This window comes from Macaca mulatta, chromosome 4, assembly GCF_049350105.2.
Source record: "Macaca mulatta isolate MMU2019108-1 chromosome 4, T2T-MMU8v2.0, whole genome shotgun sequence".
NCBI lineage: Eukaryota > Metazoa > Chordata > Mammalia > Primates > Cercopithecidae > Macaca > Macaca mulatta.
The window spans coordinates 150,283,886-150,304,461 of record NC_133409.1 but is presented as its reverse complement, the minus strand read 5'-3'; the positions used below and the strand labels follow the sequence as shown (position 1 = coordinate 150,304,461).

The 20,576-nt window shown below is 59.7% G+C and overlaps 4 protein-coding genes across 16 annotated transcripts in view; 2 read left to right on the top strand and 2 right to left on the bottom strand.

Moving 5' to 3' along the window:
• Nucleotides 1-20,576, bottom strand: part of TNXB (tenascin XB) — a 95,741-nt gene that overhangs the window by 410 nt on the left and 74,755 nt on the right. The window lies entirely within an intron of this gene.
• On the bottom strand, nucleotides 587-4,137 carry LOC144340467 (putative tenascin-XA). The gene is made up of 11 exons (XM_078000402.1): nucleotides 3,410-4,137; nucleotides 2,785-3,120; nucleotides 2,421-2,543; nucleotides 2,163-2,306; nucleotides 1,854-1,973; nucleotides 1,593-1,736; nucleotides 1,368-1,498; nucleotides 1,117-1,249; nucleotides 873-1,024; nucleotides 694-780; nucleotides 587-602 (listed from the first exon to the last, which is right to left on the bottom strand). Exons 1-9 carry the CDS (start codon nucleotides 3,621-3,623, stop codon nucleotides 993-995), a joined length of 1,377 nt encoding a protein of 458 aa, XP_077856528.1. The 5' UTR covers nucleotides 3,624-4,137; the 3' UTR covers nucleotides 587-602; nucleotides 694-780; nucleotides 873-992.
• Nucleotides 2,143-5,441, top strand: LOC106995850 (winged helix repair factor 1-like). Of its 2 annotated transcripts, XM_078000412.1 has the most exons (4): nucleotides 3,801-3,906; nucleotides 4,200-4,297; nucleotides 4,649-4,796; nucleotides 4,999-5,441. In XM_078000412.1, exons 2-4 carry the CDS (start codon nucleotides 4,219-4,221, stop codon nucleotides 5,042-5,044), a joined length of 273 nt encoding a protein of 90 aa, XP_077856538.1. In that variant the 5' UTR covers nucleotides 3,801-3,906; nucleotides 4,200-4,218; the 3' UTR covers nucleotides 5,045-5,441. The 2 variants fall into 2 exon arrangements, with proteins under 2 accessions (XP_077856537.1, XP_077856538.1); XM_078000411.1 differs by having other exon boundaries at nucleotides 2,143-4,297.
• On the top strand, nucleotides 6,041-20,225 carry C4B (complement C4B (Chido/Rodgers blood group)). 10 transcript variants are annotated; one of them, XM_078000345.1, is made up of 41 exons: nucleotides 6,041-6,156; nucleotides 6,436-6,486; nucleotides 6,693-6,894; nucleotides 7,104-7,174; nucleotides 7,253-7,341; nucleotides 7,560-7,642; nucleotides 7,813-7,909; nucleotides 8,048-8,153; nucleotides 8,245-8,377; nucleotides 8,793-8,908; nucleotides 9,008-9,187; nucleotides 9,333-9,515; nucleotides 9,647-9,832; nucleotides 9,987-10,145; nucleotides 10,399-10,525; nucleotides 10,693-10,767; nucleotides 11,038-11,235; nucleotides 11,327-11,438; nucleotides 11,530-11,600; nucleotides 11,833-11,972; nucleotides 12,086-12,295; nucleotides 12,540-12,591; nucleotides 12,693-12,782; nucleotides 12,917-13,126; nucleotides 13,306-13,381; nucleotides 13,539-13,695; nucleotides 13,793-13,909; nucleotides 14,015-14,186; nucleotides 14,415-14,647; nucleotides 14,723-14,890; nucleotides 15,284-15,343; nucleotides 16,373-16,466; nucleotides 16,564-16,750; nucleotides 16,865-16,955; nucleotides 17,051-17,125; nucleotides 18,613-18,715; nucleotides 18,882-18,971; nucleotides 19,056-19,154; nucleotides 19,337-19,420; nucleotides 19,682-19,814; nucleotides 19,958-20,225. In XM_078000345.1, exons 4-41 carry the CDS (start codon nucleotides 7,136-7,138, stop codon nucleotides 20,097-20,099), a joined length of 4,737 nt encoding a protein of 1,578 aa, XP_077856471.1. In that variant the 5' UTR covers nucleotides 6,041-6,156; nucleotides 6,436-6,486; nucleotides 6,693-6,894; nucleotides 7,104-7,135; the 3' UTR covers nucleotides 20,100-20,225. The 10 variants fall into 10 exon arrangements, with proteins under 10 accessions (XP_077856471.1, XP_028703540.2, XP_077856466.1 ...); XM_028847707.2 differs by having other exon boundaries at nucleotides 6,288-6,486; XM_078000340.1 differs by having other exon boundaries at nucleotides 6,288-6,486; nucleotides 12,086-12,320; nucleotides 12,502-12,591.

Sequence of the window (20,576 nt, the reverse complement as noted above, 5' to 3'; positions counted from 1 at the left end):
TCCGCCACAGAGGATTGAGGCTTAATCCTGAGCTGGCCCTTTCCACCCAATAAATCACCTCCAGCTCCCTCTGTGAGGCTGGCACGATTGTTCCGTTTCACCCAGCCGCTCAGTCCCTTGCCTGTTACACTGTCGGGCTGAAACCTAGGCAGGCCGAGCCCCAGCCACCCCGGCTCTGTGCCCCCTCCACACCCCTCACCTGATGGTCCACTGTGCTCCCGTAGAGCCCGTTGAGGTTGGCGTAGTGGCAGTTCCTGTACCACCAGGCCCCTCGGTAGGAGACGGCGCAGGAGATGAGCAAGTTGTTGGGGTCCCGATCACGGGCAGAGAAGACACTGCCGCTGTGGTAGCTCATGGAGTCCCCTGGGCAGGGTGGAGGAAGGAGCCATGAGGGCCTCCCCTCCCAGCCTCACCCTCCCAGCCTCGCAGCCTGTGCTTACCTGCAGTGCCGTGGTAGCCCTCCAGGTGGAGGCGGTAGTACTCCGCAGCCGAGTCTACGCGGAAGGAGTCGTACTGGGCGAACACAGCCTCGTCCCCAGCCCGCAGGTCCACGCGCATGGAGTAGTCACCTGCCTGCGTCAGGCTGTGCAGGGCCTCGTTGCCTGGGGGTGGGAGACATGACCTCATCAGGGTCCTGGTGTCCACAGGGCCCCCATCCCATCCGTAGTTCCCCAACCCCTGTGAGGCACTGACCCAGCCAGAGATGTTCCCAAAACCATGGGCATAGTCCTCCCAGTCCCTCCAGAAGTCTGTCTGTCCATCCATGCGGCGCTGGAACACCTGGGAAGCAAGTGGGGGCACCATCAGCCTCTGGCTCTCGGGGCAACAGCCCCTGCCCTGCACAGACCCCTGGGTTTCCCAATGCCACCCACCAGCCAGCCGCCCCCGTCAGTCTCCATGTCACAAAACACGTTCAGGGGCCGCTCGCGGTTGCCGTTGAGGAAGATGGTGGTGGTCCTGGAGGCACCGGCTCCGTTCTGCATCTCCTCCCCTCAGTCCCTGGGGAAGGGGATCCGCAGCCCACCTGGGGAGAGGAGAGCAGGGGCCAGTCCTTTTCCAAGCCTTGGACCGTGGCTGCCCACCCAGTCCCTGGCCCCGGCCCGTGCGTCCAGGTACCGGTGGTGAAAGAGGTGGACACGGGCGGCAGGAGGCTCTCGCCCCACATGGCCTGGATCCGTGCATTGTAGTGGGTGGAGGGAAAGAGGCCGAGGAGCTGGTGAGATGTGACCCCTCCCGGGAGCAGGATCTCCTGTGGAACAGACAAGGGGAGGTCAGGGGAGAGGGATGTGGAGTCCCTCAGGGAGGGACAGAGGCAGCACCTCCTGGAGTCACCCAGGGAGGGGAGTTGGTCAGTGGGGCCGGGGCACCTGGGTCCGGCCACCAGGGGTGTCGAAGCTGAGCAGGTAGCCTGTGGGCCGGACTTGGGGCTCAGTCCAAGTGAGCAGGGCCGTGCGGGGGGTCACTTCCTTGGCCTCCAAGTCCCGAGGGGCCTCTAGCCCTAGGAGGGAAAGCAGGAAGAGGAGATGGGGATGAGGCCCATCCTGGCTCCCTCTACCTCCTCTCCCCCATCCCACACACCCCACAGACCCTACCTGTGGTGAAGGTGATGCTGGCTGGGGAAGTGAGGTTGGGGCCCCGCAGGCCGCGCATGGTGGCGGTGTAGTTGGTGTGCAGGACGAGGTCATGCAGGGGGTAGTCCACCGCGCTGCCTGGGGCCTCGGCCTGCAGAGGCGGGGCTGGGAGTGCGAAGAGGGGCGTCAACGCCTCCCCCTCCATCCCCGGCCAGAGTCCAGTCTCCCCCCTGCAATCCCCACCCGGAACAAGTCCCCTCCAGAGGCCTCAGCCCTGCTCACCCCCAGGGGCTGTGACCTGGACGTCATAGGTGTCCACGGGATTCTGGGGGGGCTTCCAGTGCAGCACGGCGAACCCCTTGGTCAAGTTCAGTGCACGCAACTGGGTGTGGCCGTCAGGAACTGGGGGAAGGGGAGGGGCTCAGAGGGGTCCCCGCTGGTCTCTCTAGTCCCTGACTCCCCAGACTCCACCGGCCTCCTGTCCGCAATCGGAGCCTCCACCACCTCCCTTTCACCCTCCTCCTCTCTCAACTCCCACCCACGCCATTTTCTTGGCTCCCGCCTCTTGCCCCAGGTCCCAGTCCATCTCACCCGTGGTGAGGAAGCCTGTGAGAGGTTCACTCTCCTCAAAGCCTCGGACGGAGACCACGGTCACCTCGTAGCGAGCGCCTGGGATCAGCCCCTGGAGTTTCTGGGTCCGGGCCCGGCCGTCCACCTGCACGCTCTGTGGCTCCCCTGAAAACATTGGGGATCGAGGGTTACCCAGGGAACCCCAGGACGGCTGGAGGGTGGGCAAAGTGCAGGGGGGGGGGGAAACGTGAGGCAATGAGCCCATGGCAAAGGCACCACCTCCGTCCGCCAGCTGGTAGGAGACTTTGAAGCTGTCCGCCCGGGACGGCGGGGGCATCCAGTTGACCTTGGCTGAGGTCTCCCTGATTTCACTGAATTGGAGGTCACGGGGGCTCTCCAGAACTGCAGAGGGGGCAAGGAACAATGATGCAGGGGCAAGGAGGCTCCTCCCTACGAGTCCCACCCCTCGCCTCTGCTCCAGCACAGGCTCAGCACCCCTTTTCCTCTAGTCTCCAGGAATGGAAGTCGCTCTGCAGATTCCTCCAGGCCCACCATCAACTTGTCCACTCCACTGCTGGCTGAGGCACCAGGTCCTCCCCGTTAGTACAAAGACCCCCACTTTGGGGCAGATGTGGATCCTTACCTGAGCTGAGGGTGTGAGCAGTGCCCTGGATGCTATCGGCCTTGTGGGGTCCTCGCAGCCCATACAGTGTCAGGCTGTACAGCGTCCCCGGACGCAGGTCCCGAAGCACGGCTGAGTGCCGTGTCCCCGGCACCATCAGCTCGCGCTGCAGCAGAGGACGGGGATGCGGCTCCAGAGTGCTTGGTGATGGAACCCCAAAGCGGAGCAGGAAGGAGTCGAAGGCCCCAGGTGGGGCCTCCCAGTTGAGCCTCAGTGAACTGGTGGTCACATCAGTCACAGACAGCTGGGACAGGCGGGGTCCTGGCTCCCCTGAGGTCTGACCAGCAGGGGCCGGCCCTGCATGGAGTGGGTGGGAGAGAAGGGATTGGAGACAGAAGCACACCAGCTTGGTGACCCAGAGCACATCCCTTCCACCCCCCTCCCTGCTCCTGTTTCTCTATCTGTAACCAGGGACTTGCAGCCACAGGGGGGCCCTATGGGGCAGAGCTAAAGGCCACTCACGTCCAGCCCACCCGTCCTCTCTCCCTGGTACCTGCTTCACGCTCTTTCCCTGCGACCACCACTTCTGAGCCCCCCTTTCCCCCTTCCGAGTCCCAGACTAGAGGTCAGAGATGCCTGGTGGTACCTGTGGTGCCCTCAGCTGAGAGGGGCCCCAGGCGCTTCCCTTCATGGAGGCCATAGAGGAGGAACCTGTAGGGGGTGCTGGGCTCCAGGCCTGAGATGAGGATCTTGCTCTGGTCACCGTCCACGAGCAAGGCCTGGGGCTGCCCATTCGTGTCCTCATACTGGACCACGAAGGAATCAAAGGGGCCCTGGGCCACGCTCCACGAGAGGCGCATGGAGTCTGGGGCTGTGTCGGTCACGGCCAGCACCCCTAGGCGGGGCTCTTCAGGAGGCTCAGGGGCCTCTGGGGCTAACTCTGGGGCTGGCGTGTCCTCTTCTGGGGCTGTGTGGGAAAAGCCCAGGGCAGAATCTGAGTGAGGGGTGCCGTGGGGCCCTCCGTTTTTATCTTTCAGGCTTGGCCCAAGGCTGCGGTGGGAAGTTTAGAGGTCCAGGCCCAGTCAGACCATGAAGTCGCTGTGGCCTCGTGACTCCCGCGAGCTCCCTGGCTGTAGGAGTCAGGTGCTCGCTTCCCCCTTCCACACCCCAGTGTCCTCCCGAGCCCACCCTGAGCTATCACAGGCTCCGCCCCCGCCCACGCCGGGACACATTCACTGAGCTTGGGGAGTGTGGTGCTCCCTTCTGAGAGAAGCTGAGGGTGGATCTGGCTGGTAAAGGTGACTGGCAAATCCCGCCAGCCGTGCCTTGGTCAGGCCTGTCTGAGGTGGGCATCAGTGAGCACTGGAAGCGGAGCCTGTAGCACAAATGCAGCCACTTCTGTTGGTTTCTGTGTCCCCGCTCATTTTGTTTTCCAGTGATTTTCCTCTTAAGAAAATGCTCCTGACTCATCCATGGCAGGGAGGTTTGCCGCTCTCTGGACAAGGCCACCTTCGGGGAGGCGACAGCTGCCCCAGTGAGTAATGAGGAGCAGCGGCAGTGATGGGGCAGAGTTGGGGCTGGGAGATGAGGGAGCCCCTGCCAGGGCCTTTCCCTCCCACCTGGCCTGGCTCCTGCTCTGGACTCCTTGATGGATGTTGAAGCCCACAAGCCTGCAGACTCCTCCTCCTTCCTGGGGACAGGCCAGGGTGCCCCACTCCCACCTGCCCACTCCTGCAGTCATCTTTGTCTTCGGACCAAATGCACAAGTACTTTGTTAAAAGTATCCCATCTGCAGCTCAGGCCTGCAGCCCCTTACCTTTTGGTGGCTCCTCAGGCGTCTACGCCTTATTCACCTTTCCCCTCTCCTATGCCACTTCTCCTCCAGGGCGCGAGGCTGTCCTTGGTATGGTCCGGAAGGCCAAATACCAGGAGCTGCTCCTTTCAGAGCTCCTGGGCCGGCGGGCTCCTGCCGTTGTACGGCTTGGTCTCACCTACCATGTGCACGACCTCATTGGGGCCCAGCTAATGGACTGGTGAGTCTTGCCCGGGGCTCTGGCAGATGACGGAGCAATGACCCAAGGTCGGATTTCCTCCCAGCTCATGCTTAGTTCCCTAGTGAAGGCCAGTGGATCTCATTCTTCTCTGGAACCCGGGAACACCCCTTCCCAAGTTCTAAGCTCTCCTCACAACTTGAGCCTAGGCGTCTGGCTCCAGCCTTGTCTTTCTCCTGCACAGCATCTCTACCACTTCTGGAACCCTCCTCCGCCTGCCAGAGACATGAAGATTCTGCTCATCATTGCTCAGCTCCCCAGAGTGGGCCTGGAGGGGACTGGAATTGCTGCATGATGGTGGCTGAAACAGGGTCACCTTGGGAAGGCTTGGGAGCCAGGAAGAGTGTTGGGCTCTCGTGTATGCAAAGGGTCAGATGTGGCTGCTGCTATTTGCCTGGGCTCTGACCCGGTGGTGGGGTTTGAGCAGTGCTTCTCTGCCCTTCCACGGAAAGTGGAACCAGAAATGGCGCCAAGGCTGTGGCTGTTCCCTTTCGTGTAAAATGGTGCTGTTATTACTCTGTCTTGAAATAGGAAGGTGGGATTTCTGGGGAGGCTGGTGAAGGAGGGCAGGGTTCTTTTCCCTACGTGTCATGTTAAAATTGCCAAATAAAGTACTTCTGCCTGTGGTATTTTCTGGATGTCCTTTATTTACTGAGACGTGCGCTTGGGTGCCTTGTTTAGGGGTAGAGGTGAAGTCTGAGCTTTGCCTCGTTCAGAGAGGAAAGGGGTTAGGGGTTCACCAGACCACTCTCCCTGTGGAGTGTTACGGGTGTACCTCATCTCCTAAACCATGGAATTTCTGTTAGGGCTTAAAAAAGTAAAAGCCTAGTATTGTTCAATTTGTGTTGGAATGAAAGTAAGAGACAAGTGTCTTAGAAACCTGTCGCTGTTTTGTGAGGGCCTTTAAATATCCTGCACTCGTGGGCCATGTTGGGCCTTTGGACGCCCATGTACACAGGAGCTTGTGTGCACCTATACCCTGATACAGATATACCCGGTAGGGGGAGGTGCTCAGGCACTGGAATGAGGGGTTAACAGGGAAGGACAAGGTTATTTCTGGGCCAAGATTCAGAGATTCCCCTGGAGACCCAGGTGTCCGGGGCGCCCCCACAACACTGGGCCTGAGGCCAGTTGCAGTTCTTGGCTGTCACGTGGTTTCCCAGCTTAGCTGGGCTGGGGGAGGAGCAAGGTCCAGAGTCAACTCTGCCCCAAGCCCTAGCTTGGCCAGAAGGTAGCAGACAGACAGACGGATCTAACCCCTCTTGCATCCTCCAGCCATGAGGCTCCTCTGGGGGCTGATCTGGGCATCCAGCTTCTTCACCTTGTCTCTGCAGAAGCCCAGGTCCTGGAGGCGGGATGCTGGGTGCTTGGATTGGGGCAGGGCTGGCAACAGGACCCGATTCAGGAGTGAGGGAGAGCAGGGTTGGAGGGTCAGAGCCAAGTCTGACTGCTGATCCTGTCTGTTCTCCCCAGGTTGCTCTTGTTCTCTCCTTCTGTGGTTCATCTGGGGGTCCCCCTATCAGTGGGGGTGCAGCTCCAGGATGTGCCCCGAGGACAGGTAGTGAAAGGATCAGTGTTCCTGCGAAACCCATCTCATAATAATGTCCCCTGCTCCCCAAAGGTGGACTTCACCCTTAGCTCAGACAGAGACTTCGCACTCCTCAGTCTCCAGGTAACTAGACCCCACGCCCTCCTGCTGCTTGTGGGGCTCCCGCCCTGTTCCCCTCTGTCCTGTAAGTGTCTTCATCTTCCCACCGGCCTCCTCTCCTCCTGTCTTCCCAGCCTCGCATTATCCTTCTGTGTTTCTCCCTTGGTCTCTGTCCTTTTTGGCCAGCTCTCTCTTGCTCTGTGACCCGCTCCGTCTCCCTCTCCTGACAGGTGCCCTTAAAAGATGTGAAGAGCTGTGGCCTCCATCAACTCCTCAGAGGCCCTGAGGTCCAGCTGGTGGCCCAGTCGCCATGGCTAAAGGACTCTCTGTCCAGAAAGACAAACATCCAGGGCGTCAACCTGCTCTTCTCCTCTCGCCGGGGGCACCTCTTTTTGCAGACGGACCAGCCCATTTACAACCCTGGCCAGCGGGGTGAGTCTCAGCCCCAGGGCCTCAACATTGAACCCCCTCCAAGCCCTGTCAGGATGAGTTTGGTGCCCCCTAAGTGAGATAACCGGAAAGAAAGTGCCACATGGGAGGGCTGCTTAGGAAATATTTGTCCCCCACTCCCTCTGTGGAGTTGGACCCACTCTCCCCTTGCACATGGATCCCTGCTCACCTCTCTCCCCCTCCTCTCCCAGTTCGGTACCGGGTCTTTGCTCTGGATCAAAAGATGCGCCCGAGCACTGACACCATCACAGTCACGGTGGAGGTGAGTCCCCGACCTCTGGCCTTCCTGATCCTGGCCACTGATGTGACCTCCTGCCTGTGACCACTTCTCCCCTTGCAGAACTCTCACGGCCTCCGCGTGCGGAAGAAGGACGTGTACCTGCCCTCGTCCATCTTCCAGGATGACTTTGTGATCCCAGACATCTCAGAGTGAGCTCTCCCAATGTGGGGGCTGTCCCCAAGCTACACCACCCCAATTCCTGTTAGGCTCTCCACCTCCCACACAGAGGCACGTCCCGGGATGCCCTGGCCCTCAGCCTCCTGAGCCTCTGGTTAACCCCCACAGTCCTCTGCCCAGGGAAGCAGGCCTCTGGCTCTCCGTGCCCCACTGCACAGATGGGCTGAGTCCCTTCCTTGTCCATTCTCAGGCCAGGGACCTGGAAGATCTCAGCCCGATTCTCAGATGGCCTGGAATCCAATAGCAGCACCCAGTTTGAGGTGAAGAAATATGGTGAGAGCTGGAAACTGGAGGGACAGGCAACTGCTTTCCTGAAGGAAATAAGGGTGGGAGGAAACATAGTGGGTGCAGCTCAGGGCAGGGAGAGATGGGTGCCACAGCCCTGGGTGGAGGGGATTCTTTGAGTTAGAGTCTGACCTGCCTATCCCTTCACCCTGGGTCAGTCCTTCCCAACTTTGAGGTGAAGATCACCCCTGGAAAGCCCTACATCCTGACGGTGCCAGGCCATCTTGATGAAATCCAGTTAGACATCCAGGCCAGGTAATACCTCCCTCCCCACCTCTGCCCGCCAGCACTGTGTCCTGCTCCCTACTCAATATGAATGGGCTCCTGCTTCCCCGCCCTCAGGCCATTATTCCCCCCAGCCCTTGGCCCACCCTCTTCTCTCTGTCACGACAGGTACATCTATGGGAAGCCAGTGCAGGGGGTGGCATATGTGCGCTTTGGGCTTCTAGATGAGGATGGTAAGAAGACTTTCCTTCGGGGGCTGGAGAGTCAGACCAAGGTAGGAAGGAGAATAGGGACTGGGGAGGGGAAGGGGCAAGGGAGGTGAGACTCAGTCACCATCATATGTCCTGTTTCTTTCTATGCCCCAGCTGGTGAATGGACAGAGCCACATTTCCCTCTCAAAGGCAGAGTTCCAGGATGCCCTGGGGAAGCTGAATATGGGCATGACTGACCTCCTGGGGCTGCGCCTCTACGTTGCTGCAGCCATCATTGAGTCTCCAGGTGGGTGACTTTCCCTTATTGTAACCCCAGACCTTGCCTCTGACCTCTGAGCTAACCCTCTGTCCTCCAGCACCAACAGCACGCCACTTCTCCCACCTCGTCTCAGACTCAAAACCAGGAAACACCCAGGAGACCTCGTCTCTCTCCAACCCTGTCTCTGTGACTCGGCCCTTTTCTCTGGCTCAGTTTATTTATTTATTTGCTTGTTCTGCTCATTCATTCACTCCTCCAGTGGACATGTGTTGTTCAATGTCCTGTGCTGGGCCTCAGCATGCACAGACAGGAATACGGCGGCCTGTGCCCTGGGAGCTCACTGTTTTGTGGGAGGGAACCACTCAAGCCACTCACCATTTATCCTCCTGTCCCTCTCTTCTTGGATTCTGTCCTGCACCTCTCTCTGTCCTTTGTTTTGCAGGTGGGGAGATGGAGGAGGCAGAGCTCACATCCTGGTCTTTTGTGTCATCTCCCTTCTCCTTGGATCTTAGCAAGACCAAGCGACACCTTGTGCCTGGGGCCCCCTTCCTGCTGCAGGTTTCTTCCAGAGGGGAAGGATGAGTAGGGAGGGGGTGGTAGTTAGGAGGGCTCAGGGTCTGACAACTCTCTTTTGCCTGCCCTCCTTTACCTGCCTAGGCCTTGGTCCGTGAGATGTCAGGCTCCCCAGCTTCTGGCATTCCTGTCAAAGTTTCTGCCACAGTGTCTTCTCCTGGGTCTGTTCCTGAAGTCCGTGACATTCAACAGAACACAGATGGGAGCGGCCAAGTCAGCATTCCAATCATTATCCCTCAGACCATCTCAGAGCTGCAGCTCTCGGTAGGACTCCTCAGACCCCTGGGAGATGGTGGGGGAAGGGGAGGAGGGTGAGCTGGGGTCCCGAGGATCCATGGCTTGATTTGGGGGGAAAGTGGGGTGCCTGGCTCTGAGCTACTACCCTATCTGTACCTGCCCCTCTCTCCAGGTATCTGCAGGCTCCCCCTATCCAGCCATAGCCAGGCTCACTGTGGCAGCCCCACCTTCAGGAGGCCCCGGGTTTCTGTCTATTGAGCGGCCGGATTCTCGACCTCCTCGTGTTGGGGACACTCTGAACCTGAACTTGCGAGCCGTGGGCAGTGGGGCCACCTTTTCTCATTACTACTACATGGTGTGCATGAGCTGGGGAGTGGAGGAGGACTGGGGTGCAGGGAAGAGCCCTCTGTGTGGGGCTGGGGGGTTCAAGGCTGGGGCTGTCCCATGAAGAGGCAACCACTCTTGTCCCTCCCCTTCCTGCCCCAGATCCTATCCCGAGGGCAGATCGTGTTCATGAATCGAGAGCCCAAGAGGACCGTGACCTCGGTCTCCGTGTTTGTGGACCATCACCTGGCACCCTCCTTCTACTTTGTGGCCTTCTACTACCATGGAGACCGCCCAGTGGCCAACTCCCTGCGAGTGGATGTCCAGGCTGGGGCCTGCGAGGGCAAGGTGACTGGGATCAGGCGAGATGGCACTGGTGCTGAGGGGATTGAGGACAGGGTGATTGCCAACAGGGCATGGATTTAGCTTGGGGGGCAGTGACGATACTGGGACTGAAGGAAGCTCTCTCTCTCTGACCACGCCCACCTTCGGCCCCTGCCAGCTGGAGCTCAGCGTGGACGGTGCCAAGGAATACCGGAACGGGGAGTCCGTGAAGCTCCACTTAGAAACTGACTCCCCAGCCCTGGTGGCGCTGGGAGCCTTGGACACAGCTCTGTATGCTGCAGGCAGCAAGTCCCACAAGCCCCTCAACATGGGCAAGGTTTGTCCAGACCCTCTCCCCAGCCCTCCCACCCCTCCACGGCTCATCCCCCTGCTGTCCTGAGCCCTGGGCGCAGCCCCTGGATCCCACTGGGGCTCCCCACAGACTCTTCTCCACTTGTCCCTGTGGTCTCCATCTCCTCACTCTGTATCCTTTCCTATCCCTCCATGCGCTGCCCTCTCACCTGTGCCAAGTGCTCGGTCCTGCCCCATCAGCCATGCTTGGCTCCTAGCATTCCTGCCTCTTCTTGCAGGTCTTTGAAGTTATGAACAGCTATGATCTCGGCTGTGGTCCTGGGGGTGGGGACAGTGCCCTTCAGGTGTTCCAGGCAGCGGGCCTGGCCTTTTCTGATGGAGAACAATGGACCTTCTCCAGAAAGAGTGAGAACAGAGAAGGAAGGGGAGTGGGTGGCAGGAAGATAAGGAAGGAGGAAGGGCCTGAGGGAGCCAGGTAGGAAGAGTCGGGCGGGAAGGGCTAGGCAGGGGAAGGCGGGGAGGGGAGGAGGCCGAGTGCCTGGCGGCTGGACTGCAGCCTTGCTCTCTACCAGGACTGGGCTGTCCCAAGGAGAAGACAACCCGGAGAAAGAGAAACGTAAACTTCCAAAAGGCGATTAATGAGAAATGTGAGTTGTGGGTGCCTAGGCAGCAGCTTGGGCTCTCCACGTGGGATCAAGGTTGGGGGTCTGCCTCTCTGCCCCTCGCCTCCTTGCTGAACCAATGTGTGGTATTTGAAGAGTTTGGGGCCAGAGATCCGAATTCCGGGATTACAAGTGGAAAGGTGGGCAGCTCTCTCCACCAGCCTCTCTTATGTTGCTGGTCTCAAGGGGTCTGGGCGGGGGCTGAGGTGTATGTCCTTTTTGTCCTCTCGTGCTCACCCCCACCTGGCCCTGCAGTGGGTCAGTATGCTTCCCCAACAGCCAAGCGCTGCTGCCAGGATGGGGTGACACGTCTGCCCATGAGGCGTTCCTGCGAGCAGCGGGCAGCCCGAGTGCAGCAGCCGGACTGCCGGGAGCCCTTCCTGTCCTGCTGCCAATTTGCTGAGAGTCTGCGCAAGAAGAACAGGACCAGGGGCCAGGTGGGCCTCCAACGAGGTGAGGGGCTGGGTGGGGCTAGGGCACAGGTGGCGCTGCTTGGAAAGGCAGAACGGCCCCCTCCTCACTCCCATCCACCGTGGTCCCCCAGCCCTGGAGATCCTGCAGGAGGAGGACCTGATTGATGAGGATGACATTCCCGTGCGCAGCTTCTTCCCAGAGAACTGGCTCTGGAGAGTGGAAACAGTGGACCGCTTTCAAATGTGAGAGTGTTTGCCGGCCCAGCCTTGTCTCTGGCTGTGTCTGGGGACCAGCCCAGGGTGTGACGGAGCTTCTCTGCCTTTCCCTACACAGATTGACACTGTGGCTCCCCGACTCTCTGACCACATGGGAGATCCACGGCCTGAGCCTGTCCAAAACCAAAGGTGAGGTGACCCTGTCTGGGCCTCAGGTGACCCCCTTTCCATTTCCCTCTACGCCAGCTCCCTGTTCCCTTTGCTCTTAGTGTAGGAAGAGGGTCCGGTGCAGCTGGCGTGGGCCAGAGGGCAGAGGCAGACTGAGACAGAGCTGGGTCACCCCTTCCCTCCCTTCTGTGGCCCTGAAGCTTTGATGGCCCCTCTGATCTCTGCCCTTCCACCCACACTTCCCTTCCCTCAGGCCTATGTGTGGCCGCCCCAGTCCAGCTGCGGGTGTTCCGCGAGTTCCACCTGCACCTCCGCCTGCCCATGTCTGTCCGCCGCTTTGAGCAGCTGGAGCTGCGGCCTGTCCTCTATAACTACCTGGCTAGAAACCTGACTGTGAGGTCCCGAGGGAGCCTGAGCATACCGGGGTTGGGGGAGCCAGGGTCCAGTGAGGGGTGGGGAGCCTAACCGGGCCGGGACTCTGGCCGTCCTCGTTTTCCTGCCCTCAGGTGAGCGTCCACGTGTCCCCAGTGGAGGGGCTGTGCCTGGCTGGGGGCGGAGGGCTGGCCCAGCAGGTGTTGGTGCCTGCGGGCTCTGCCCGGCCTGTCGCCTTCTCTGTGGTGCCCACAGCAGCCGCCGCTGTGTCCCTGAAGGTGGTGGCTCGAGGGTCCTTCGACTTCCCTGTGGGAGATGCCGTGTCTAAGGTTCTGCAGATTGAGGTGAATGGAGCACCCCTGAATACAAGTCCCCGGCCCCCCAGCTTTGTCCTCCACCCTCAGCACTGTCTCTGCTGGCCAGGCCAGGGGCCCAACACCCAAATCAATGCCTTGGTCTACTCACGTCTTCTACAATTCTGATCCAACTCTGTCCCTGGAGTTGAAACTCAAAGTCCTGGGGGAGTCTGCACTGGCAGGGCAGGCTGTAGTCCTGTGTGACCCCACAACCATGTTTTCCCTGAGACAGAAGGAAGGGGCCATCCATACAGAGGAGCTGGTCTATGAACTCAACCCCCTGGGTGAGTGGCCCTCTACCTCCAGCCATCGGTTTCCTAAGTGGGTACAGGTGGTGGGGGATGTGGACAGCAGGACAGGCTGCCAACTTCCCCCATTTCCCCAGACCACCGAGGCCGGACCTTGGAAATTCCTGGCAACTCTGATCCCAATATGATCCCTGATGGGGACTTTAACAGCTACGTGAGGGTTACAGGTGGGAGTGCCCTTTAGACCCTTCCCAGTGGCCACCTTCAGATTCATGTGAGACCTGTGGATCCCTGCTTGGTCCCACTCCCCGTGAGCCTCTGACGCAGAGCCTCAGACGTCCACCCTCTCCCTCCCATGTAGCCTCAGATCCATTGGACACTTTGGGCTCTGAGGGGGCCTTGTCCCCAGGAGGCGTGGCCTCCCTCTTGAGGCTTCCTCAAGGCTGTGGGGAGCAAACCATGATCTACTTGGCTCCGACACTGGCTGCTTCCCGCTACCTGGACAAGACAGAGCAGTGGAGCGCACTGCCCCCCGAGACCAAGGACCACGCTGTGGATCTGATCCAGAAAGGTTCTGGGTGTGGGGGCAAGCAGGAGGGGGGCCAGGAAAGGACAGTTACTGGAAGATGCACAGCCCAGGAGGCTACAGGGGGAAAGAAAAGGGGCCCCTGATGGGGATGGGGAGCATGGCCTTGGGTTCAAACAGCAGAAGGGTGAGTGTCACCTGAGCGGCCACCTCTCCTCTCCAAGGCTACATGCGGATCCAGCAGTTTCGGAAGGCGGATGGTTCCTATGCGGCTTGGTTGTCACGGGGCAGCAGCACCTGGTGAGGTTGGGAGAGGGGTTCCAGGGCTATGAGGGGTCAGGTCCTGGGCAGGGGCGGGACAGAGCTGGTACAATGGGAGGGTGAATGACCAGGCACCTGGGGCGTGGGCGTAGCCATAAGCAAGTCCTTACCCCCAACCCTCCTTCCTCCCCTCCAGGCTCACAGCCTTTGTGCTGAAGGTCCTGAGTTTGGCCCAGGAGCAGGTAGGAGGCTCTCCTGAGAAACTGCAGGAGACGTCTAAGTGGCTTCTGTCCCAGCAGCAGGCTGATGGCTCGTTCCAAGACCCCTGTCCAGTGATACACAGGAACATGCAGGTGCGGGCATGCTGGGGTGGCCCGAGGGGCACCTGTAGGAGGAGTCTCTTTGCTTCTTCCCCCTCCTGTTTGACATCTTCTTTTCTCCCCTCACTAGGGGGGTTTGGTGGGCAGTGATGAGACTGTGGCACTCACAGCCTTTGTGACCATCGCCCTTCATCATGGGCTGGCTGTCTTCCAGGACGAGGGTGCAGAGGAATTGAAGCAGAGAGTGGTAAGGACAGTGGTGTTTCTGCTGTCCGCTGGCCCCCAGCTCTCCCCCTTTTTCTGCAGGAACCCAGGAGTCCAGGCCCCAGACCTTCATCCTGTTTTCTTCCAGGAAGCCTCCATCTCAAAGGCAAACTCATTTTTGGGGGAGAAAGCGAGTGCCGGGCTCCTGGGTGCCCACGCAGCTGCCATCACGGCCTATGCCCTGACACTGACCAAGGCTTCCGGGGACCTGCGGAGTGTTGCCCACAACAACCTCATGGCAATGGCCCAGGAGACTGGAGGTGAGGGACGAGGGGCTCCTGGCAGTGAATCTGAGGCCCAGGGGACCTTAGGATCCCTGAGTGTGCCCAGAGGGAGAGGCTGGATGAAGACTCAGAGGACGAATGAAGGTGTAAGCAGGGGTGTGTTGGGGGAGAATCAGGAGAACCCAGCAGGGAGTGACTAAGGGCCAAGGGACCAGGCTCTTCTCCCTGCCCTCCTGTTTACTTGTGGTTTCCCTTCACTTCCAGATAACCTGTACTGGGGCTCAGTCACTAGTTCTCAGAGCAATGCCGTGTCGCCCACGCCAGCCCCTCGCAACCCAGCCGACCCCATGCCCCAGGCTCCAGCCCTGTGGATTGAAACCACAGCCTACGCCCTGCTGCACCTCCTGCTTCACGAGGGCAAAGCGGAGATGGCAGACCAGACTGCAGCCTGGCTCACCCGTCAGGGCAGCTTCCAAGGGGGATTCCGCAGTACCCAAGTAGGGGCCGCCCCCGGGCTCTGGGGGTGGGTAGTCCTGAGAACAAGCGCTTGAGTCCTGACCCAACCTCCCTAGGACACGGTGATTGCCCTGGATGCCCTGTCTGCCTACTGGATTGCCTCCCACACCACCGAGGAGAGGAGACTCAATGTGACTCTCAGCTCCACAGGCCGCAGTGGGTTCAGGTCCCATGCGCTACAGCTGAACAACCGCCAGATTCGCGGCCTGGAGGAGGAGCTGCAGGTGAACCACTCCCCGGTGAACCTCTCCCTCGCAGGGTAGCCAGGACACCTGGGCCTCGTGGCCAGGTCAGAAGCCGTCCCCACCCTCCCATCCGTGGAATCCCCGCAGCACTTCTTCCTGGGGTCCCTGGGGGAAGACTGACTTCCTGCCTGTGTGACCTGGAGCTCTGAGCTTCAGTTTTCTCACTTGGAGAGTAACATATGCAGAGTTTACCCTACAGGGTTGTTAGAAGGCTGAAGTGAGATAATTCACGTGCTGGTGTAGACTTTGTGGAAATGTGAGGTGGGGAGAGGAGGTGGGGCTGTTTTGAGGAAGGAGACAAGTTATTGGAGCCGCAAAAATAGGTTTGCTTATGCCCTTCTAACATCGCCTTCCCTTTCCTGTTGCTGAAAGTTTTCCTTGGGCAGCAAGATCAATGTGAAGGTGGGAGGAAACAGCAAAGGAACCCTGAAGGTGAGGGCCCGGGAAGGGGCAGGGCCGGGCACTGGCGGAGGAGACGGGTGTGAAGTGAGAGGCCTGTGGGCAGAGGCGCATGGTCCGGGGAAGGAGGCAGACACCTCAGGGTTGGCGTCCCGTGCTTCCGTCCTGGGTGTTTTTCCCCCTGCTTGCTCTCCCCGTCTCTGGGTACCTGTTGTTTCCTTTACCTGCCTCAGTGCTGATGGCCCCGGATCCCACTCCTCAGCCCAGGCCTCTTCCCTCGACCACAGGCCCCACTCGTCCCACTCCCGCAGCACCTCAGACGAGGCCTGTCCCAAAGCCCTTCTTCACTGTGTGTCTCTTGTCTGGCTGATGGGAACCCCTGCCAGCCAGGAGCCCGGCTCCTACTCCAGAGGCTGTGTTAGTGGCCCCTCTCCCAAGCCTGTCCTTATGTCCCTAGTGACTCCTCCTCTGCTCCCCTGCTGCCTGTGGCCCTTGCTGCTTGCATCCGAGATTCTGTGCTAAGACGACCTTCTCCCTACCTGGAACTTCTCTTTAACTCCCCTGTCTGATCCACTGTCCACACGGCAGTGACACTGACCTTCCACAAGCCCCAGCCAGATCAGCCTTGGGGAAAAGTCACACCCCCTGCCCATGGCTCACATGGCTGGGCCTCTGCCCACCTCTCGGGCCAGACAGATCCTGCCTACACAGATCCCCGTGCCTTTCCCGTCCTTCCCTGCTTCTTGGCCCACAGGACAAACTCTTTCTCCTCCTTCAAGCCTTGGCCAGAAGCCTTTCCTGAGCTTTTCAGTCCAGCCTCTTCCCAGCACAGTCTGGAGTGTTGGCCTCTGGGGGCAGGGGCCTGCTTCTTTACCTTTCTGTCTCACCCGGCACCTGTGGCAAATCTGGTTCCACTCGTGAGTGTGGGCTGTGCAGTGATGGGAATGAAAAGGGGCTGAAGGCCTCAAATCCCGTAGCCCGGGGAGACGCCCTTAGTATGGCACCAGAGAGGTCTGTGGCCTCAAATGTCCTGCGTCCTCTCCCTGCCCCTTGCTGAGCCAGGTCCTTCGTATCTACAATGTCCTGGACATGAAGAACACGACCTGCCAGGACCTGCAGATAGAAGTGACAGTCAAAGGCCACGTCGAGTACACGAGTGAGTGTGGGGGTTGGGAGGCCTCGGGGCCTGGCAGGGGCTGGTGCAGGGAGCCAGGTGGCCATCCCAGCCCTCCTCACAATGCTTCCCTGTGCAGTGGAAGCAAACGAGGACTATGAGGACTATGAGTACGATGAGCTTCCAGCCAGGGACGACCCAGGTGTCCCTCTGCAGCCCGTGACACCCCTGCAGCTGTTTGAGGGTCGGAGGAACCGCCGCAGGAGGGAGGCGCCCAAGGTGGTGGAGGAGCAGGAGTCCAGGGTGCACTACACCGTGTGCATCTGGTGGGCGCCGGGAGCTGTCCTGGGCCAGGGGAGGGAGGGCAGGACCCAGGCTGGGGCTGGGCTTCTGGAGCCCGCGCAGGCAGAACCTGGACGACAGGTCACGTCTCTCCACAGGCGGAACGGCAAGGTGGGGCTGTCTGGCATGGCCATCGCGGACATCACCCTCCTGAGTGGATTCCACGCCCTGCGTGCTGACCTAGAGAAGGTGTGGTCAGACCCCAGGGCAACCCCCTCTGCCCCGGTGCTGAGCCCTGTCATGTGCAGGGCCTGTGACCTGTGACCACCTCCCCTTTTCCACAGCTGACCTCCCTCTCTGACCGTTACGTGAGTCACTTTGAGACCGAGGGGCCCCACGTCCTGCTGTATTTTGACTCGGTGAGTGGGGAGAGGTGACGCAGGAAGGGACTCGATGGCACTGGGTGTACTGAGTGTGCGTTAGGAGGTTTCTCAGGAGACAGCTGTGTCAGCCGCCGGTGCTCTTGGGGACTTGATGTCATCAGCGAGAAGGACGAGGATGTGAGCCTGTGAGACACAGCAGAGTAAGGGGCAGACCTGCAGGTGGCAGGGGCCGGTGCCAGTCAGCGGGGACCCTCGGGGCTTGAGAGGGATGCTTCGTAAAGCCGGTTTTATTCAGCTTGAGGGGCTGCCTTTGTTTTTTTGTTGAACTTCCTATTTTTTTTTTTTAATATTAAAGTATATTTTCTTTTACAACGTGATGGTGGCCATAGATGACAGTTGTATTTGTCTTTTCACGGCCTTATTTGGCTAAAATAGTTATCAGCCCTCTTATAGCCTTCAAAACATTTTTATTTAGTTAGTTATTAAAGACAGGGTCTCGCTCTGTTGCCCAGGCTGGACTTGAACTCCTGGCCACAAGCGATCCTCTGGCGTAGGCCTTTCAAAGTACTGGGTTTACAGGCCAGAGCCACCATGCCTGACCTTCAAAATGTTTTTTGAACATTTACTGTAACCTCTGGGAGAAAATGTGAGAAAGGTGTGGTGGCTTTCATTAGCCAGCTGTTTGTCGGTCAGGGAGACCCCTACCCAGTGTGTGCAGAGGGGCCAGCCCCCATCAGCTGGGGAAGCCTGGCTGACACATCTGGGCTGAACACAATGGAAAACACAGCCAGCAAGATTCCCGGAGAGGGAGCTGACGGCGCGGCAGCCCAGCTCAGGAGAGACACTGGCATGGCACCGTGTGGACTGGGCGCGCGTGGGCGTGAGGAGGGGTCAGGCCTGGGACCTGAGTCGGGGGGGTCAGGCAGGATGACAGAACCTGCAGCTAGGTTATGGCCAATAAAGGAGGACCCAGTTGTATCCATGACAAAGTTGAGGCTGTCAGGAGGGTGAGTGGGTTTGGGGGCAGGCAGAGTGCCTTGGAGAACTCACAGGTCCTGCCAAAACCCTAATGCAGAGATGGAGCTGCAAGTGCAGTTTGAGAATCATCAGCCTGGAGCGGTTTAGTGGAAGGCAGGGAGTGGTTGAGGCCCCCACAGGGGAGCACTGAGGAAGCAAGTTCGAAGGAGGGAACGTAAGAAATGACCAGCTCAGAACCAAGGGTGTTCCAGAAGCTAAGCCTTAGCTTAGGGACAGTGTCACAGAGAACATGTCCATGATGCAAGACTCTGCTGAGGGCCTGGGGCAGTGAAGACTGGCGCAAGGTCACCCTCTGGGAAGTGAAGTCACCAGAGACCTTGCGGAGCAGCTTGGAGAGTTCTCTGAGTAGGAGGGTGACAGAATGTGAAGGACACTGGAGAGAAGGCCAACAGGAACCAAACAAAACCAGGCCAAGGAAATCCAGTATAGGGGGCTGCAGGGCCCAGGGAGTGGGTCCCTCATCTCTCCTCCCCACGCTGGGCCAGGTTCCCACCTCCCGGGAGTGCGTGGGCTTTGAGGCTGTGCAGGAAGTTCCCGTGGGGCTGGTGCAGCCGGCCAGCGCAGCCCTGTACGACTACTACAACCCGGGTGAGCACTGCGGGACACCCTGGAGTTCGGGAGAGCTGTGGCATAGGTGCCCTCTTGTGGGACAGTGGACACTGGGGTAGTGTGGGGGGCAGAAAGTGCTGGGGCTCCCTGGGACTGAGGCGGCAGAACAGAGGGACCCGTGCCCTGACTCCTCTGTGTTCTCCAGAGCGCAGATGTTCTGTGTTTTACGGGGCACCAAGTAAGAGCAGACTCCTGGCCACCTTGTGTTCTGCTGAAGTCTGCCAGTGTGCTGAGGGTGAGACTGAGGGCCTGGGGCGGGGCAGTGGAGGCGAGATGGCCGGGGACCCCCCACACTGTCTGATGGGGCCCCTGACTTCAGGGAAGTGCCCTCGCCAGCGTCGCGCCCTGGAGCGGGGTCTGCAGGACGAGGATGGCTACAGGATGAAGTTTGCCTGCTACTACCCCCGTGTGGAGTACGGTCAGTCTTCCCACCGAGGCCCTGGCCTGACCCTCCCTCGGGGACTGGCTGTTTTGGTCTCTCTGGGTGTAGCCTGCCCCTCTTACAGGTCATGCATGCAGCCTCTTTGCTCTGACACCAACTTCCTGCCCTCTCAGCCTGAAAGTAACTCACCTTTCTCCCTTCTCCTAACCCCCTCTTAGGCTTCCAGGTGAAGGTTCTCCGAGAAGACAGCAGAGCGGCTTTCCGCCTCTTTGAGACCAAGATCACCCAAGTCCTGCACTTCAGTATGAAGCGAATCGAGAGGCGGGCAGGGCTGTGGGGAGACAGGGAGGCTGAGGTCTGGCTGAGGACCTGACCATCTGGAAGTGTGAAAATCCCCTCAGCGTGTCAGAAGCCCTGGGCTTGGCCATGAATAGGGAGGCAGTGGCACCTCTCCGTGGGGGTGGCGAAGGTGGAATGAGAGGAGCTACACAGAGCTGCTGGCCTGGGCTCGCCCTGCACCTTCTCTTCCTCTCTGACCACTTTTGTGCACGTCATCCCCGCAGCCAAGGATGTCAAGGCCACTGTTAATCAGACGCGCAACTTCCTGGTTCGAGCGTCTTGCCGCCTTCGCTTGGAACCTGGGAGAGAATATTTGATCATGGGTCTGGATGGGGCCACCTATGACCTCGAGGGACAGTGAGTCATCTGATCCCCTCAGTCTCTTGTGCTCCCCATGCCTCGCCACCTAGGCCTTGCCCTTCAGAAGCCAGATGCCTGTGCTCTCTGTTCCCAACTGCCATCCTCCCGAGCCCTGCTGACTGCCCCTTTGCCCCCTGCAGCCCCCAGTACCTGCTGGACTCGAATAGCTGGATCGAGGAGATGCCTTCTGAACGCCTGTGCCGGAGCACCCGCCAGCGGGCAGCCTGCACACAGCTCCACGACTTCCTCCAGGAGTATGGCACTCAGGGGTGCCAGGTGTGAGGGCTGCCCTCCCGCCTCCCCTGGGAGGAACCTGAGCCTGGGAACCATGAAACTGGAAGCACTGCTGTCTCAGCTTTCCTGAACACAGCCTGGGACCAGGGCATATTAAAGGTTTTTGGCAGCAAAGCGTCAGTGTGTGTCGCTAGGGCCGAGAGCAGTGCCCCTCCGCATTGCAGTTCTGGGGCAGGCCAGCTTGACATAACCTCAGACCCTCTGAGCCCTGATGACCCTTGGGCTGTCTAGCTCCGTCAGACCCTCCCTGATGACCACCCGCTAGGAGTCTAGTGCTTCACAGGACCACCCCAAGCAGAACTGGGACCCAAGAGCCTGCCCCCCAAGGACCAGAGTCCATGCCAAGGCCACCCTTCAGCTTCCAAGGCCCTCCACTGCCTGGCTGTCGCCAGTCACCACGGCCTCAGACAGGGCTTGTGCTCAGCTGACACCTCTGACACAGCTCTTCTGCCTCATGAGCTGTTG